Below are 19517 nucleotides of genomic sequence, written 5' to 3'. Positions count from 1 at the left end.
GCCTGGCATGTAGGCATCATGTAAGTGTTTATCACTATTATGATTATTATCAGTATTTAATAGTATTCTGAATTGTGGCAAACATTCTGTTTGGGCAGGGAAAAACTAGCTAATCATTCAAATCTTCTCCCTACTAAGTTTTATGATTCCTCTGAGGAACTGCTTAAAGAATTTCTTTTTGCTGGTAATGAATAGAACCGTCCCAAGACTTTTTTTAGCACATAAATTTGAACATAATGTTAACTATTTTTCTTCTTGATAAATGGTATATACAAACTAAGTCCTTTGGCATGAAATAATCAACAACAATAATAATAACAAAAACAACAGCTAACCTTTATTTGGTGTTTATGTCCAGTATTATACTAAACATTTTTCACAGCTGATATAGAATGCTGTGAACAATGATAATTGTGATCCCTTAAAAACTGAACTTACGGGGCGCCTGGGTGGCTCAGTGGTTTGGGCTGCTGCCTTCAGCTCAGGTCATGATCTCAGGGTCCTGGGATAGAGCCCCGCATCGGGCTCTCTGCTCCGCAGGAAGCCTGCTTCCCTCTCTCTCTCTCTCTCTCTCTCTCTCTCTGCCTGCCTCTCTGCCTACTTGTGATCTCTGTCTGTCAAATAAATAAATAAAATCTTAAAAAAAAAAAACTGAACTTACTCAAATATTCTAAATGTATTTCATTTAAAGATTTAATCATCATATAATCAATGCAAAGGTTTCTTAAAATATTCGTTTCTTCTGTCTTAAACCGAGAATCTATGGTATTTCTCCCTTTCACTTCAGTTTGAAACACTGCACTAAAACATACTTACTGAGTCAACTGTAGCTAATAAGTGGCATACAATGCTCATCTTAGGTGAGTGTAAAGCGCTTCTGAAACAATTTTTTTCAAATCTTAGTTTTGCATTCTTTGAAAATTTGTACTCTTCATATCACATAGCTAAGAAAATGAAAAATCTATTGAAAAGAACAGGCTGGTGGTAAACAAAACTCAAAAATATCTTCATATACACACACAAGCACACACACACACATAACTCATCTGTTTTAAATTTTTACAATATCCTGATGTATGGCAATTATAACTATATACCTGATACACTGAGTTTCAGAGGGCTGTTGCGCTTACTGGTTTTTATTGCAAAAGAGAGTCATCAGCAGGAAGGAAATATTAATCTATACAGCATAGAAAAATTACTTTTTAACTTAGAATAACTATAGAAACAAAAATTTAAACTTTATAGTATCTAGATACAGTTAGCATAGAATCTGATATTCCATTTCTTTCTTTCTTTAAACTTAGTTGAAAAACCAAGAATATGTTACTTTTTGAAATTATTAAAAACAATACCATATAATTTTATTGATCAACTGTTCTGTGGAAAATACTGTGATATACAAAATAAATGAGGATTCTTACCCATGATACAGAAAATAAAACAGCACAAATTCCCATATAAACTCAGTACTTTCTATCAGATTTTTACTATTTTACTATTCTTTCCATCCATGAAGCTTGTGCCTGTTCCCATCTGGGAAATAATTGTGACCCAAAGACTGGTCAGTGTATTTGCCCTCCCAATACCATTGGAGAGAAATGTTCTAGATGTGCACCTAATACCTGGGGCCACAGCATCACCACTGGTTGTAAGGTGAGTTAATTGATTGCTTTATTTTATCCAATCATATTTTAAGAAATTTATTTTGTTAAAGCTTTATAGGCAAGCATTTCAAAGCCAATACTATATTTTAAAACAGTATAGAACTATCAGCAAAGGGTGATTGCAGTCACTATCTCACATTTTACCTGTGGGAGATATGATGAAGTAAGTACACATTTATGAATCTTCATTCATGATTCTTACCAAAAAAGAGGGAAAATTATAATAAAACCAGAAATAGCAATAACTTCATACCTAAGCCAGTGAACTATCTGCAAAGTACAAGGAAATTAGGAACTAATTAGTGGAATTTGCCAAAAATCTATAGTAATTGCCTCCCCCAGTTAGGACTAGGTTTTAATTTTTTTTTTAATTTTATTTTTTTTCAGTGTTCCAAAATTCATTGTTTATGCACCAGACCCAGCACTCCAGGCAATACGTGTTAGATAGGTTTCAGTTTTTAAGAAGCAGTTGAGAGGATTCTGTGGAGTCCTATTAACAGCCTTGAGCTTGAAAGACTCCTCATTTTGCCCATGGGCATACCATAGAACGTGGCATGACCAGATTCCGTAATGTTATGTTACGTATATAAGGGCTGTTGCAGTTATATCGGTGAGAGATGATCAAAGTGTGGACCCCGTCAGTGAGTCTCCATGAAGATGGAGTGGGCTATATTACTGCTGGGCTGACTTGATAAACTCATAGATCTGCAAGCTAAGAAAGAGACAGTTTTTAAGGGCGAGTCCTGGGATTTGCTTTTCAGGAAATTAGATGACATTATTTATTGCGAGAAGGATTATAGGAGACTCAAGTTTAGGTAGGAAAGTTGATGAGTTCAGGATTTTTGTCAGTGTTTTATGAAATACTAATTAAATACAACTCACTTATTTAAAGTGGTGAGTTTTGATCAGTGATTATAGTTGTAGAACCATGTCTTGTGTCCCCTTATAGTCCACTTCCCCTTACCCCTCAATCAGCACCAGGACACTACTGCTTCTCCTTCTATCGCTGTAGTTCTGTAACTTCTACAAATAAATAGAAATTGAGCCATATTCCATGTTGTTGTTCAGGTTTTGTCTTGTTTGCTCTGGGGAGTATTATTTTTGGTCTGGCTTCCTTTACTTCGTATAATGCCTTTGTGATTTATCCACACGGTTGCATATTATTAGTAGCTTATTATTTTTAATTGGTATTTTTAATTTTAATTACATTAGCTGAGATGCTGTGGCTTATGTATTTACCATTTAAAGGGCATTTGAGTCATTTCCAGTGTGAGGTTATTACGAGTAAGTTTGCTATGAACACAGTGTATAAGTCAAAAGTATAGGTGTAGATGTACGATTTCATTTCTCATCACAAGAATACTTCACATCCCTCCCAACACTTCATTGGGGTGTTTATTTACATCATTGCATTGCTTTAATGTCCAATGATATTGAGAATAATTTTATTTATTTTCCATTTATATATCTTCTTGGGGGAAATATCTATACAAATCTTTTCTATTTTGGGTCATTAGTTTTCTCAGTAATATGCTGTAAGTGTCCTTTATGTATCCTAGATATAAGTCTTTTAACATATATATGGTCTATAACTGTTTTTTTCCCACTAGATAGCTTGCATTTTATTTCCTCTATAGTATCTTCATCTAATTTTTATGAAGACTAGTTTTTATTGTCTTTTCCTTTCATGGCATGCTTTTTATTTTCTAAGAAGTACATATTTGCTTAAGTCAATATCTAAAGATACTTTTCTTCAAGTTTTAGAGTTTTGGCTTTTACATTTAGGTCCACATTTCATTTTAAGTGTTAATTTTTCTGTTATGGTTTGAGGTAATGGTTATAATTCATTTTTTAATGGATATCCAATTTTTCTAATATCATTTTTTAAAGACTGTTCTTCCCCATTGAATTACTTCAATCAAAATAAAATGACTGTATATGTCCTTCAGACATTTCTGAACTCTATTCTGTTTTGTTGACCTATGTCTGTCCTTGGACTAACACAGTACTGTCTAGATCACTGCAGCTTTCTAGCACAGTGTGAAATGAGGTGGTGTAAACTCTCCAATTGTTTTTCATTTCCCGTATCTTTTGAGTACATTGGATCTGTTGCATTTCCATATAAATTTTAAAGTAGCTTATCAATTTCTTTATTAAAAGCCTTCTAGGATTTGATTGGGATTACACTGAATCTACAGGTTGAATTGGGAAGAATGAACATTTAAGAATATTGCATCTTACAATGTATGAATATGATGTACTTTTTAATTTAGTTGCCTATAATTTTTTTCTTAACAATGTTTTATAGGTTTTGGTGTGCAAGTTTTATACATGTTCTGCTAAATTTATCATTGTGCTTCATATTTTTTTTTACAAAATGTTATTTGTTTCATTAAAAATGCAATTATTTTTATGTTTAACTTTTTATACTGCAACATTGCTATACTTATTCTAGTTATTTTTGGTAGATTCATTAGGACTTTCTATGTAGACAATCATACCATCTGCAAACTGAGTTTTACTTCTTCCTTTCCAACCTGTATAAATGTTGTTTCACTTTCTTGACCTATTGCAGTAAAATGTTGACTTGCACAGACAGGAGCAAATAACCTTGCCTTATTCCTTACGTGAAGTAGAAGGCATTCAGTCTTTTACAATTCAGAATGTTGGTATGTTGTTAGCTGTGTTTTATTTACAGATGCTCTTTATCAGTTTGAGGCTATTCCTCCTATTCCTAGCTATTAATTTTATCAAGAATATATGTCCAATTTTAACAAAGTGCATTTTCTACATCTATTAAGATGATCACATAATTTTTTTCTTTTTCAGCTGTTAATATGGTAAATCACATTATTTGCTTTTCAAATGTTGACCCAACTTACAATCCTCAGATAAATCCTGCTTGATCATGAGGGATTATCTACTTTAAATTATTTTAGATTATGTTTGCTAGCATTTTGTAAATGATCTCTGGGTCTCTGTTCATAAGGAATATTGTTTCATAGTTTGGGGCTTTTTTGGTAGTTTAATGTATAATTTTGTTATTGGGGTACAGCTGGCCTCAAGAAATAGATTGGGAAACTTTCTCATAGTTTATGAAGGAGTTTGCATAATTAGTGAAAAACAATAAAAACAAAAATACTTGAGAGAAAAGACAATGAGACCAAAAACTGGTTCTTTGAAATTATTCATTAAATTGGTAATACTCTAAGAAGATTGATCAAGAAAGTTAAAAGGGAGGAAAGAAATAATCAAAATCAGGACTAAAAGAAGGGACATCATAAGGATCCTGCATACATTAAAAGAATAATATGAAAATAATATGAGCAACTTTAATTAATAAATTTGATAACTACACAAAATAAAAATTCTTTCTTTTGTTTAGAGTTTAATTTTCTCTTGTGTTCCAGGTTTCTTAAGATGAAAGCTTAGATTGTTGATTTGAGATCTCTCTTTTTTTCTTTATTGGTTTATGTTAGTCACTATACAGTGCATCATCAGTTTTTGATGTAGTGTTCCAAGACTCATTATTTACATGTAACACACTGTGCTCCAGGCAATACGTGCCCTCCTTAATACCCATCACCAGGCTCACCCATTCCCCACCCCCTCCCCTCTAAAACTCTGTTTGTTTCTCAGAGTCCACAGTCTCTCATGGTTCATCTCCCTTTCCGATTTCCCCCCGCTTCTCTCTTTACTAATACAAGCATTTCATGTTATAAATGTCCTCCCAGGCACTAATTTAGTGGCATCCCACACATTTTGATATGTCGTTTGAATTTCCATTGTTAAAATATTCTTACTTATTTTATTATTTATTTGTGATTCATTCATTAGAAGTATGCTATATCTTTCTGTTATATCTGTATTATAATACATATAACATATTTGGTATAATTTCAGTTTTTTGAATTTCTAGAGATTTGTTGTATGTCTTAAAATAGTGTCCACTTTGGTTAATGTACTAGCAAATAATGTGTATACTGGTATCATTGGATGAAATCTATAAAAGTCAATTATCCTTAATAATTTTTATGTGTACATATTCTATCAATAACTGAGAGTTTTAATGCTTATGATTTGTCTCTTTTTTTCTTGAGTCCACTCAGGTTTTGATTCATGTATTTTGGAGTGATAATATTACTAGGTGGATACTCATTTAGGATTATTGTATCTGTTTGAAAACTTGTTGCCTTTATGAATATAAAATGTCCCTCTTTATCCCAAGTAATGTTTCTTCTGAAAATTTTTTTCTGATAATCATATAGCCATGGTTCCATCTTTGTTTTTTTTTTAGAGAGTTTTTTTATGATGTTCAGTTAGCCACCATCTACTACCTCATCAGTTTTTGATGTAGTGCTCAGCGATTCGTTAGTGGTGTGTAACACCCAGTGCTCATCACATGTGTCCTCCTTAACACCCGTCTTTCTTTTGATTGGTATTTGTCTGGTTTACATTTTTCCAAACTATCATTAATTCCATCTCTTTTCTAATATTTTAATGTTTCTTTTATATAGAATATATTTAAATCTTTGTTGTTGCTCCGATCTTAATTGGATTATTTAACCTTTCCATTTAATGTAAATATCAATATCATTGGGTTAAGTCTACATTTCACTGCTCGGTTTGCCTTATCTGCTCTTGCATTCTTTTTTTAATCTCCACATTTGACTTATTAACTCTAAGTATTTTATGTCTTTTGTCTTTGTCTAGTGATGTACATCTTAACTTTTCATAATGTATCCTAAAATACTAATATACACTTTATATTTAGCATCTTAAAACTTTATAAGAGTAGACCTCTAATTTCCATTTTTTATCCTTTGTTACTCCCTTTCTTGTCCTTTGTCATACACTTTACTCCTCTATATTATATATCCTACACTATAATCTTAGGATTTTGGTTTAAATAGTCAGTTATCTTTTTAAAAGGCAAGAATGCTGCTTTTCTTTTTTCCGCACGTACTAATTCCCATGCTCTTCATTCCTTTGTTACAGACAAATTACTATTTCATATCATGTTTTTTTCTTTCATTAGCTACATCCTAATTATTGCTATTATAACTTCTAGTATTTCAGGTCTACTGACAATGATTATTTCAATTTTGTGTGTTCAAAAACAGTATTTTTCCTTCATTTTTCAAAGATATTTTTTCTAGGTTTAAAATCCTAATTCCTGGTTTCCAGCAATTTGATTATGCTGTCTTTTTGTGGTTTACTTGTTTATTTCTCATGTGGTGAGTTGCACCTGTTAGATCTGTGGGAACACAGTTTTTACTAAATTTGGAAAATTTCCAGCCATTACATCTCCAAACACTTTGCTGTTCTTTTCCTCCATGTCTCCTTCTGGAACTCATTATGTGTATGTTGGTCCACTTTATATTTTTCCACAGCTAACTGAGATTGTGTTTATTTTTTTCGTTATTACTTTTTCTGCATTCTTCATTTTTGATAGTTTCTATTGTTAAGTGTCCAAGTCTACTAATATTTTTTCCTGTGGTATCTAATCTGTTTTTAATATAATTGGTTATATTTTTTTTCATTTCACATTTTTTATCTGTAAAATTTCTATTGGATATTTTTATATCTTTCATTTCTCTCCTTATATTTACATTTCCATTTATTCTCTAGAATATTTAATAATATTTATAAATATTAGCTTTTACAATGATTGTCCGCTAATTCCACAATTTTTTTTATTTTAATACTATTCCTAATGGTTGATTTTTCTTCTGATTATCAATCATATTTTTTACTTCTCTCCATGCCTGATAATTTTGACTTAGATGCCAGATGTACATTTTTCACTGTTGCATATTGGTTTTCACTTTATTCCTTTAAAGAGTATTGAACTTTACCTTGGCAAACAGGTTAATTACTCACTGATGCTTGGACCTTTTTAGGCTTTGCTTTTAAGTTTTTGGTTTAGTTGAGTTTTGTTTTGTTTTGTTTTAGAGAGGGTCTAGAGCAGGCTTTAATCCAAGGGTCATTTAGTTCCACTACTAAGGGGCTAAGTGCATTACTATATCTTTCTACTCTGGCTGTTGGGAATAGAAATTATTTCAAGCTTTCTGTGAGTTCTAGGAATTTTTTCAGCTTATGGCTTTCCAATTTCTTTTCCCCCTCATCCACATAGACTCTTATCTCATGATACACAGATCGGTACTCAGCCAAAGATTTAAAGGGCCTTCTGCAGATTTCTGGAATACTCTCTGTGTATGACTTTCTCATTTTTAGGAAAATATTCTATTGGCCCCATCGATTCTATCTCAGCTTCTCCAAACTCTGGGTTACAGCCTAGAAAATTTTTCCTGCCCTGCTTCATTTGCTTTCCTTCTCTAGAAATCACAGTCCTGTGCTTCCTGGCATCCACTGTCTGATAATAGTTGTTTCTTGGTTTTCATTTTTTAGCTTTTGGTTTTGTAGTTTGACGGCTTAAAAAAAGAAGATAAACCATGTAAGTGCTTTAAAAACTAAAAGACTGTTTAAAAAGAAGGAATGTTTTCTCATATTAAATGCAAGACAGGCACGTATTGCATGGAGCACTGGGTGTGATGCATAAACAATGAATCTTAGACCTTTTTAAATTAAAATTTAAAATAAATTAAAAATTAAAACAAGACAGAGGTCAAATAAGATTAGGGTTGACTGTCCATTAAGAGCACTAAATAAGGTCATTTTGATGTTAGTGAGAGTCATTCTAATCAGTCACATTGGGCTGAGAAATATTAGAACATGATGACCAAATTTGGTCTGTTTGACTCCATGGTAGTGCCCTATAGAGCTGTAAATTATTTCTTTTTTCTGCTGACTTAACACACATGCAGACTCTAATCATCTTTACATATATGATAAAGCATTTGAATGCACTGGTCCAGAATACATAATCTAGAGAAAAATAAGAATATTGATGATTGTTCAAGGAGGTTCAAAGATATGACTTCATTTAGTCATACGATTAAATAAAAACTATACAGGACACATTTTTTTTAGTGCCAATGGCACTGTTAAGTTTCAAGTACATTTTTGGAAACAAAACAAAAACTTCTCAAGAGTTCCAAAGCTTTTTGTGAGTATGAGCAGTGCTGTCAGTTTCTATGACTGACTTTTTGCATGTTCAACTATGAATCCAAACATCTATCCTATCCCTTGGACTCATGAATAAACCCGAAAGAAACTTAAGAGGGTTCCATTCTATCCACAAAATCCTGTGATGTGGCCAAACTCTAATAATCTCCTGAAATTAAAGCTGATGCCTTTTTTTAAAAGATTTTATTTATTTATTTGACCGAGAAAGATCACAAGTAGGCAGAGAGCCAGGCAGAGAGAGGCGGGTGGAAAGCAGGCTCCTTGCTGAGCAGAGAGCCCTATGTGGGGCTTGATCCCAGGACCCTGAGATCATGACCTGAGCTGAAGGCAGAGGCTTTAATGCACTGAGCCACCCAGGCACCTCAAAGATGATATCTAATCAGGATATAAATCAAAATGGAATATAGACCAAGTTTCCTTTAAAAAAGTAGTTCTGTGTTTGATACCATTATTTTTACTGGTCGTTGAATAAACATTATGTTGATTGAAGTTGATTGAAAATTTTTGATTACCTTGAACCACTGTTAAAAATCTGAATTTCTGAATAGCTACACACTTCATCATTATTAACAATTACAAAAAAATTCATAGAGTCCTCACAAATATTTATGAGCATGTATTCTACTACTGAAAAATTTGGGTGATTATAATCTAAATGAACAGTGATTTGAGATTTATAGCTTCTTTTTCTTTGTGTCATGGGTAATTTCTCTGTGCTGAAGTGTGAGCATACACATCATTTGAGCTTTCACTGGAATAGAATACAAAGCCTGCCATCTTTCACTAGCAGGGGAGTAGTGCATAAATCCTCTATTGCTAAACAAACATTACATCTAATTATGATTTAAGTTTGATGTTGGCTATAGTGCTATCTAAACATATGGTTAATGGTCCCTTTTATTCTCCACTATAACTTCCTGAATAAACTTCCTGATTTGAAAAGGCCCCAATGTCTACTTGGACTGTCATCTAGTCTTTAAGAATTAGTGCTTTGGTGTTATATAATAAATTGGGTAGCAGACATTTCATATTTTAGTTAAAGGATAAGAATGTCTCATGAGACATTTTAAAATGTATTGCATGACTATAATTTCCATAACATATCATACTTTTCTGTTTCTGATTGTGGCCCATTTTCTTTAAGTGAGTCAAGGAAAAGTCATTTAGGTGAAAGAACTAATTATTCTTATTTTTTAAAGATTTTATTTATTTATTTATTTTAAAGCGAGAGAGTGAGAGAGCATGGGTAGGGAGAGGGACAAGCAGACTCTACACTGAGCATGAAGCCTGACACAGGGCTCCATCCCATAACCTCTGAGATCATGACCTGAACCAAAATCAAAAGTCAGTGCTTAACTGACTGGGCCACAGAGGCACCCCTAATTATTCTTATTTTGAAATCTCATTCTCCATCTGATGTTTCTATAAGGATGAGTTACTTATGGTGACAGCAGTGGGTTATACTATGCTTAGGCAACTATGTCCATGTTTATAATTTAATAAATAATCACATTTTGGATTTGGGGGTTAAAATAACTTAGAGTAGCATTTTTTTTCCCCACTGGATAGCACTGAAGAAATAAAAATACTTAATGATAAAGACACCAAAAATAATAAGGCCTAGTGACTATTTTAATGTCAGAATCTGTGAAGGTATTTCAGCAAACATTTGGACAGGAAAGAGAGGATAGATGGAAACTGGTGATTGTACATCACATCCTAGAAAGAGTCGTCTCATACATAGACTACTGTTGGCAAAAACAGAAGCAGGAATATCCCCGGTAGTAGTGGATATAGGGATTACGCTGAGCAATGAAAGTGTGAGAACTGCAAAGGGATATCCAGCCAGACTTGGATCTGGGAATCTGGCAAGTTGTAATGCATGGAAGTCTGCTATAGAGCTACACAGATAGAGATCTGAGAAGGATAATATAACTGTACCAAAAAGAATCCAGTCATTCATGACAAACAAACACCGCATGGTGGAAAACTCGGACACAAAGAGAGATGGCACCCACGTGGATACCAAGTCAGGACTTCCTTGGAAGACAGAAGCCGTAACAGTTATTTAAAAAGGGAAAGTATTGGGGCACCTGGGTGGCTCCATAGGTTAAGCCTCTGCCTTCGGCTCAGGTCATGAACTCAGGGTCCTGGGATTGAGTCCCGCAACGGGCTCTCTGCTCAGTGGGAAGCCTGCTTTCCCCTCTTTCTCTGCCTGCCTCTCTGCCTAGTGGTGACTCTCTTTCTGTCAAATAAATAAATTAATTAAAAAATAAATAAAAAGGAAAAGTAGAATATAAAGAATTGTTAACTGGTTAAAGGTGCTTAGTTACTCAAAAAGCATAAAAGAAGGATATAGGGAGACCTGAAGTAACAGGTATAAAAGAGTAGCTACTATTTTTAGGCTGAGTGAGGGTGAACAGAGTTTGTGGACAAGGACTGGTCTGTAGATGCTGTCCACCATTGCTGTAGGATGTGAGCATCCTGGAGATGCTTGTCAATGTCAGAGCACGTGTGCAGACCAAAGCTTCTCAGAAAGCTGCCAGTGGGGAGAGACTGGCCAGCTGAGATTCTCTTTGGACTACTTGGCTCTCATACTAAAAAGTAAAATAATAATAATGACAATGGTAATGACGAACCAGAAACTAGAACAGAAGACCTCAACGGCCTTATTAGGTCTCCCCTGGACCCACTCTTGACTAAGCTTAACATTTTGCTACCTAATCACAGAGAAATATCTACAGGGACCAAGGAGAGTATCATCAAGCAGGACAAGGAAGGAGGGAATTTAGAGCTCAGAGACAGTAGATTGATCCTTGCTACTGCTGATCTCTGAAAATTATTTATTCCAAGATCCTAAATGGCATTTTAAAATGTGCTTGGCATTTTCATTAAATCGTAATGAGAGATGAGCTCTGTAAATCAAGAGCAGAAAGACTTAAAGAATATAGGACGAAAAGACACACAGAGGAGCACAAATTGAAACTGAGGGAGGTGAAATAGATTATTGAAATTCAGCTAAAAATGCAGTAGTGTAATTAAAAATGCATTGGTGGCAAATACATACAATGGAATTTTCACTGTGGAAAATGCGCACTCTAAAATGGTCAACAGGTCTGAGTGGCAAGTAGGAAAACGGCTGCAGAGAACATGAGGATATCACGGACTGGGCAGACAGACCAAAGCGGTGTAGTTTGAGAATTGTAGGTGATCCTGAAGAAGCAAATGGGAAAATGAGAACAGAAGCAAAAACCAAAAATAAAATTAAAGGAAAAAATACTGTTGTTCTCAAACTGAAAGAACTCCTCAGATTCCAGTATATTAGTAAAAAGAGACTCAAACTTTTAAAAATTCTAGCAAAATTTTGAATTATGTAAATAAAGAGAATCATCCTATGCAGACCTAGGAAGAAGAAAATAAGTTACCAGCTAAGCACCTCAAATCTGGCTTGTCTGCAAAATAAAATGCCAGAAACCAACATTCTAGCTAGATGTCACTTTCGTGAGTTCTCTTGCCTTCCCCAAATCTAGTTTGGCGCTCTTGGTATGTTCTCGGAGACTTCTGCACTTCTCCTATTATATAATTCTTATTTTGTTTTGCTGTATATGTATTTACTCACTTGTCTCCCTCTGTTAGACTCTGAGAAAAGTCTCTTTACAGCTTAAATTCTGTAAAAATGAGATCATAAGGTAAAATGACTCTGGTCTAAAGTTCAGTCTTCAAAACAAAAAGTGGTTGAGGAAAACCCTATCTACCTCCTCCTTGCCACAAAGACAGGAAAAAAACACGCATTCTCTCTCTTATTCAATAGGATTATGGTTTATGGACCCTCATCTATTTTAGTAAATGCAGGAAGCAGTTTTAATGTTATGTTCAGTGGTGTTTCCCAAGTGACTAAACTAGCACAGTAAAAAGCATGTAATAGACACATGATGAATATGTGTTTAATGGAAGCATAGAAACATTCAAATTAAAATTTTAAGCTATTTCCCATGAAGTGGTGTTAATGGTTGCTGTTTTTATCTCCTCCATAGGCTTGTAACTGCAGCACAGTAGGATCCTTGGATTTCCAGTGTAATATAAACACGGGCCAATGCAGCTGTCACCCCAAGTTCTCTGGTGCCAGATGTACAGAGTGCAACCGAGGTCACTGGAATTACCCTCACTGCAGTCCCTGCGAGTGCTTCCTGCCTGGGACTGATGACAGGACCTGTGACTCAGAGACTAAAAAGTGCTCCTGTATTGATCAGACTGGGCAGTGCACCTGTAAGGTGTGGTTGTTAAAATACACTAAAGGAAAAACCTTCCCTGGGTTCTCTTTCCATTGGCCACTTTTGACTTCACTCGGTGGTCATGACTCACGCTTCACTACATTAAAGAAATAGATAAACAAAAATTCATTGCCAGACACAGTTTTTATTCATATATGTTCATTTGCATACAGATAAGCACCACTCTCTAAGAACTTACTTTCAACCCAAATCCAACTTCATTTCCAGTCAATAGAGATGATATATTTTTAATGATAAAGTGGAATTTTTCTTTACATATTTGCTTTGCATAAACAGGAATAATTTGGGAAGGAAAAAAATGAATGTTCTCTTAAGCATCATCAGAGAAAAATCACAGCTAGATAATAGGACTTCTAAAAAACCATTTCTCTTCAAATTAATCCATAATCACTGTACACTGAAAAATATATTTACTGCTGTGGAAGTTCAGTAAAATTTCATCACATATAAACACTGACATAACAAACAGTGACTACGTGCAAAATTCAGCTCATTAATATTGTTAAATGATGTAGAAAAACAGCCAATTAAAAAGGATAAGAGGGATTTTCCCCCTTAGATATTTCTAAAAATCAGTCCCAGGATAAATGCAGTGAATACTGTGTCAGAGGTATCTTTTCATGAAAAAAGTCTATGCTAGAGGGACGGAGGACATAGGAAAATGAAATCCAGAAAGTGATTATTAAAATAGTCTTCCAAATTTAGGGAAATGGCAGCATTTGCCATTGAAGCCTCCAGACAAAACACAAAGTCCAATGCTGTATTATTACATATTATAATTATAAATCGTATTTAATTTGCACTTGGTGTGCATATATACACTGTAGAATGATAGTTCTATAAGCCTATATTTTAACACCCTGCCTGTTTTTTACAACTTTGTATCACACCACTGGGAATCAATGTCTCTGTTTTGCTTTTGAAATTCTCCTGACTCTTTCCTATTGTTCACAGAGGATATTAGGAAATGTGTTGTTTAGATCTTAAAACCAATACACAGTAGCCTCTGCAATGTATTTATGTATAAACAAAGCCCTTTTTAGACTTCTGAAATCCTAACAATGAAATTGACTTAACTACATGTGCCATTTGAGATGTGAGTCTCCTACTCAGTGTTTCTTTTTGGTTAATTAAGAAGAAGCATTACTCATTCTCAAGCTTATTTTTCTCATAATCTCATTATGGACCCTGAGGAACTCTGCTCTCCCTTCAGGTGAATGTAGAAGGCATCCACTGTGATAGGTGCCGGCCGGGCAAATTTGGACTTGATGCCAAGAACCCACTTGGCTGCAGCAACTGCTATTGCTTCGGGGTTACTACCCAGTGTTCCGAAGCAAAAGGACTGATCCGCACGTGGGTGAGTAAGGAACCGCTGAGCCATGTTACAATGTCAGTTCCTGCTTGTATCTTTCAGCCAGGCACTGAGGGATAGGATGCAATAGGAAAACAACTACATAAGCCTTTCCCCATGTGCACATTTAGAACTGGGGCCTGTGCCTTTTTTTTAAAAGTCCTAAAAATAACTCACTTATTGTTGATAAGGAAGTAGATGCCAAGGGAGAAAGGGAGATGTTGCAACTGAGGCATTATAGTCTAGGGTTGGGCGGAAGCTGCATCCCGGAGAGTGAGGGCCCCTGAGCATGAATGCGGGCAGGTGCTAAGGCAGTCACGAAAACCAGAACTTGTTGCACCTTCCCTCAAACCTGCCTTAGAGAATCACAGTCTTTTAGGGGGGCAGCGTGTTCATTCCTACTTTTGTTTTTCTCTAACTCTTCCCACTTTTAAGTTCTATCTTTTATTAGTGTAAAAGACCAATTTTCACAGATGTTGTAGTTCTTACTGTGCAAACAAGGCAGAAAGACTCATGTGGTTCATGTGGTACGAGTTTTGTTTCTCATCAGAACACCTCCTCAGATCAAGAATGGGGCTACAGAGAGACACACAGTCCCTAACTTAGTTTTCAAGGAGTGCAAAGGATTGGAGCTTAGCCCCCTGCTGTGTTTTGATGCCCATGTAGGTGACTCTGCAGCCTGAGCAGACCATTCTGCCCCTGGTAGATGAGGCCCTGCAGCACACCACTACCAAAGGCATTGTTTTTCAACACCCAGAGATTGTGGCACACATGGACCTGGTGAGACAGGAACTCCGTTTGGAACCTTATTATTGGAAACTTCCAGAACAGTTTGAAGGAAAGAAGGTAAGGACAAGAACTTTGAAGTCGTAGGAGAACAAAGTAAGATGTGTTTTTGGAATCACGCCATTTGGGGCTTTATCTGACATCTCACTCCTCATTTTATTTTGGTAGTTGATGGCCTATGGCGGCAAACTCAAGTACGCAATCTATTTTGAGGCTCGGGAAGAGACAGGTTTTTCTACCTATAATCCTCAAGTTATCATTCGAGGTGGTACCCCGACGCATGCTAGAATTATCGTCAGGCACATGGCTGCTCCTCTAATTGGCCAACTGACACGGCATGAAATCGAAATGACAGAGGTGAGCTTATTAGTTTGGTGCAAGGATGCCAGTGGTTTTGCATTTAGTTTCATCAAAGTGGTTTCTTTTCCTATTAACAGAAAGAATGGAAATATTATGGCGATGATCCTCGAATCAGTAGAACGGTGACCCGTGAAGACTTCTTGGATATTATATATGATATTCATTATATTCTTATCAAGGCAACCTATGGAAACATCATGAGACAAAGCAGGTAAACTGTAATAGAATCAAAGTTCAATTCTTATTTTAAAGTCTATAGGTAAGATCAGTAAGACACCTGATGGAAAGATTTAGAAGTGTTTGGTTTGGGAGTGTGATGATAGAGGACAAGTCAAGGATGGCTTCCAGGTCACCTGGCAGAAGAAACTACCGATTCCCACCATCGTAAAATAGGATGAGAAGCAAGTTTAAGGGGGGAGAAAACATCAAAATCACCTTTGACCTGGTGAGTTTTAGGTGCCAGTCAGAAATTCAGAAGAAAAAGCCCTGCAGAGTAAGATAGATAACTGTTGTGCTATAAACAGATGACAAGATTGCTGAGAAAGTAACCCCCTTCAACCTTCAGGGGAGCCAGGCAGGGTCAGGTTGGGCTCGTCTTTTCCAACAGTGAGCATTCTCAAGGTTCATCCCAGTGTGCTCTACAATATTGTCCCTTTCACTGTGCATCATTATGTGGAAAGATTGGAAGTCACACCAAATGAAGAAGAACAGAAGAATAGTAATAACAAATGTGATGTCATGGAAGCCAAAGGATAAGAATATTACAAAGGACTCTAGTTTTGTCTAACCCAAAGAGGCCAATTAAAATGAAGCTTTTGAGACTGACACTTGGGATTACAATGGTGCCATTCGTCATACCAATTTCTTTAGAATACTGGAGCAAATTTCAAAGTTTTAAGCTGTGAATGAGATGCAGTGACACTAAGAGTATGGGTATAGACTATTATTTTCCATGAACAAAAATGTAAAAGGGAGGAATGAGATAATAAGGAGTAAACATGTTCACAAACCCTGAGGGAAAGGGGTTTATAGCAAGATATACATTAAAAAGAATAGGATAAAGAAAAAGTAGATAATGGAGAAGCCAGATTTCAACATGAGCACACATGATCATTTTCTAGAGTGGAAGGGACAATTTAGCCAATGAGTTAAAATGAGGAATTGCTCACATGTAGCTAAATTTCCTTTATTGGAAGCAGAAAGTTAGGTTCCGACACAGGGTCTCACTTTCTCTGGCATGTCAGTTTCTCTATCATTTCCTGCTTGAAAACAGTATTATGTAATAAATTTGTAGATCAGTTTAGAAAAAAATAAAACAAAGCAATTGTGAAGTCCCTTATTGGCAATCAGTGAATATATAAATCCCATATTTTGGATGTTTAGACTACACGAAACATAGATTTTTGTTCTTTGTTGCAAAAGCTCCATATCGTTCTTCTGATTGTACCATAAGTAGGGACTTTGGGTAAAAGAATAAATCAAAAATCAAAATTCACTTTCAAATTTGTATCTCTTTCATGCCTTTTTCCTATTTCTCACTTCTAAGATTATTTTATGTGAAATAATTTAAAAATAAAGGCATGCATCAAAAATATACTGTCAGCAATATCATTAGTTATATAAAAATATCAAGTATAAATCAGGTGGCAGAAGCCAAGGCATGTTTGTATGTCCTGGGAGACAGCAGATAAATTTGTGAGGGTGGAAATAAATAAGTATTTTGCAAATTCTTCCATACCACAGTGAGTTTGGTAGCACGTGGAACATTTGGTTAGTGGAACTGATAGAAAATATATTGTCATCCGTTTTTCATTTTACTTTCTTTGCTTCCCTCATACTGATTCCATTTTATGGGGGAAAGACCACCTTTATTTTGGTCTTCCCCCACCCAGCCCCGTAAGTCCTTTCTCTTATATGATTCATAGACCTCCCTAAATAAAATTCTTTGGTTTAAGAGGTCATTTTGTGAAGCTTAAGGATCAATCAATAAATAAATCACTTGTTCAAAGCTTAATAAAAATTAAAGCAATTGTCTATCAACAATAAAAATAAAGAAAGCAATGGATCAGCACTTAATTTTCTAATGCAGTAGAATTGTGATAATATATAGTCAAATATAGTGAAATATATATATTATATATAGTTAATATATAGTCATATATGTGCATATATATGCATATATAGTCAACATATAAAAAATATACATAGTCAATATATAGTGAAAAATATATTTGAATCTTCCCTCTAAGATAGTTAGAACATAACCCTGCATCTTTGTTCAGTTACAAATAAAATAGTCTCAGAAGCAGAGCGTTTGAGAGTTTTACATGTAGTTTGAGACTTACATAATGTCAATGCTGACATTGCCTTTTTTTCTTCACTTTTGTCTTCTCTTACATTCATTTCAAGGACGTAACAACTTTGCATTTCAGTATTCACTTAAATAGAAGCCTGAGTTAGCCCAAATCCCTGATTCAAGCAAAATAATTGCTCTTTTATCCCCTGAGAAAAACCAGGTGCATTGCAGAAATATCTGTTGTTGACACACAATTCAAGTTTTACTCAGTTTTTTAAATACTCACTAGCCTGTTGTGTGCGTGCGTGTGGGAGAGAAGGGAAGATGATGTTAGCAACTCCTCATGTTATGAAATACCACACGATGCCAACAGAGAGGACTCAGGAACAAACCTCAAGTGACCTTCTCACTCCCACAGAGAATCCAGGGGGACAGGAAGGTAGAGTCTTCCTTACGGGAGGGGCGTGGTTTGTTTATAGATCAAACAGCTTTGTGAACTAGAAGGAGGGAAGAGTGAAATCTGAATTTTAATTGAACATGTGTTTCATAAAGGCTGGCTGATCTTCAGAGTGCAGATTACAATCAACGAAGTCAGGGTGTGCATTCAGAATTCATTGTCAATAAAACCTACCTATGCTTGTTATAAAGTTTATGATTCAAGCTCCTCAAGCTATTGGAGGTGACTTTTGGTGAAGAAAAACTATTCATTTTCTCATTTAAAAGTTTATTTGCAGAACATTTCATGTTACCAGTTAGTCAGTCATGAAATAGTCTGAGTTTATGGACCGCATATATTTTTTAATACTTCATTTCAAGTGAACGTAAAAGGTATCAACATTTTCACTAGGAATATATTTTTTTCAACTATAAGGACCTTCCTACCAATAGGAAGGGTGAGTTAAGTTAGTTGAAGGATTTATTTAATAAAATGAACAAAGTCACTAATCTGAAAGCTTCCTTTTCCTTTATCCAGTAAGATCAATATTACTGGATTATCTTCAATCGTTGTTTTCTTTACGGTTTTCTGAAGTTCTTGAAAGGACAGCCAGACTCAAGAGGAAGAAATCGGGCTAGTTGTAAATTAAAAGCAATTTCACTAGTGACCACGGGAGATATTCTAATGGGGAATGACCTTGGTTTGTCTGTTTGAAGGAATATAAATGTCTAATTAATTGCCCATGTCTACCTGAAGCCACTCACATTTTAAAATGTGGGGGAAAAGATCCTTATAATAACTTCTCCACAGGATATCAGACATCTAATTTACTAAACTCCTTATGATTTATGTGAATATTTTGCTAATGTGTAATCCCAGCCTTTAAGGAAGGCAAGATGCAGGGATATGATGTTGCGTGTGAGTCCCTGGATTTAGGCAACTTGAAAACCATAAGACAGGCTTGAGGTTATTGTCAAAAACCCGAGAAGACTGTTTTTGTAGGATTGGGTGTTTACGACATGAGCTTAATTTACTGGTGTGATAATCGAAGTATACTCACTGTTTGCAGGATTTCTGAGATCTCGATGGAGGTAGCCGAACAAGGAGGCATAACAGCGGTGACGCCTCCAGCTCGCTTGATAGAAAGATGTGATTGTCCCCCAGGCTATTCTGGTTTGTCTTGTGAGGTAAGCTGACTACTGCTAACCTGCATAAGCTCAACTCACCTAACCAGCCAAAC

The 19517-nt window shown here is 35.3% G+C and overlaps 1 protein-coding gene across 5 annotated transcripts in view; it reads left to right on the top strand.

Moving 5' to 3' along the window:
- The window catches only part of LAMA2 (laminin subunit alpha 2), a 637158-nt gene that overhangs the window by 400785 nt on the left and 216856 nt on the right, over positions 1–19517 (top strand). For all 5 annotated transcript variants that reach the window (XM_045066381.1, XM_045066380.1, XM_045066378.1 and 2 more), the window contains 7 exons: positions 1520–1656; positions 12791–13027; positions 14262–14405; positions 15066–15245; positions 15354–15542; positions 15623–15756; positions 19347–19464. In XM_045066381.1, coding sequence (XP_044922316.1) covers positions 1520–1656; positions 12791–13027; positions 14262–14405; positions 15066–15245; positions 15354–15542; positions 15623–15756; positions 19347–19464 — 1139 coding nt within the window. The remainder of the gene's footprint in view (positions 1–1519; positions 1657–12790; positions 13028–14261; positions 14406–15065; positions 15246–15353; positions 15543–15622; positions 15757–19346; positions 19465–19517) is intronic.

Source organism: Mustela putorius, unplaced genomic scaffold, assembly GCF_011764305.1.
Source record: "Mustela putorius furo isolate JIRA1106 unplaced genomic scaffold, ASM1176430v1.1 tig00003863_pilon_pilon_pilon, whole genome shotgun sequence".
Classification (NCBI taxonomy): Eukaryota; Metazoa; Chordata; class Mammalia; order Carnivora; family Mustelidae; genus Mustela; species Mustela putorius.
Note: the sequence above shows the minus strand (reverse complement) of the source record. Positions and strands in the feature narration are given on the sequence as shown.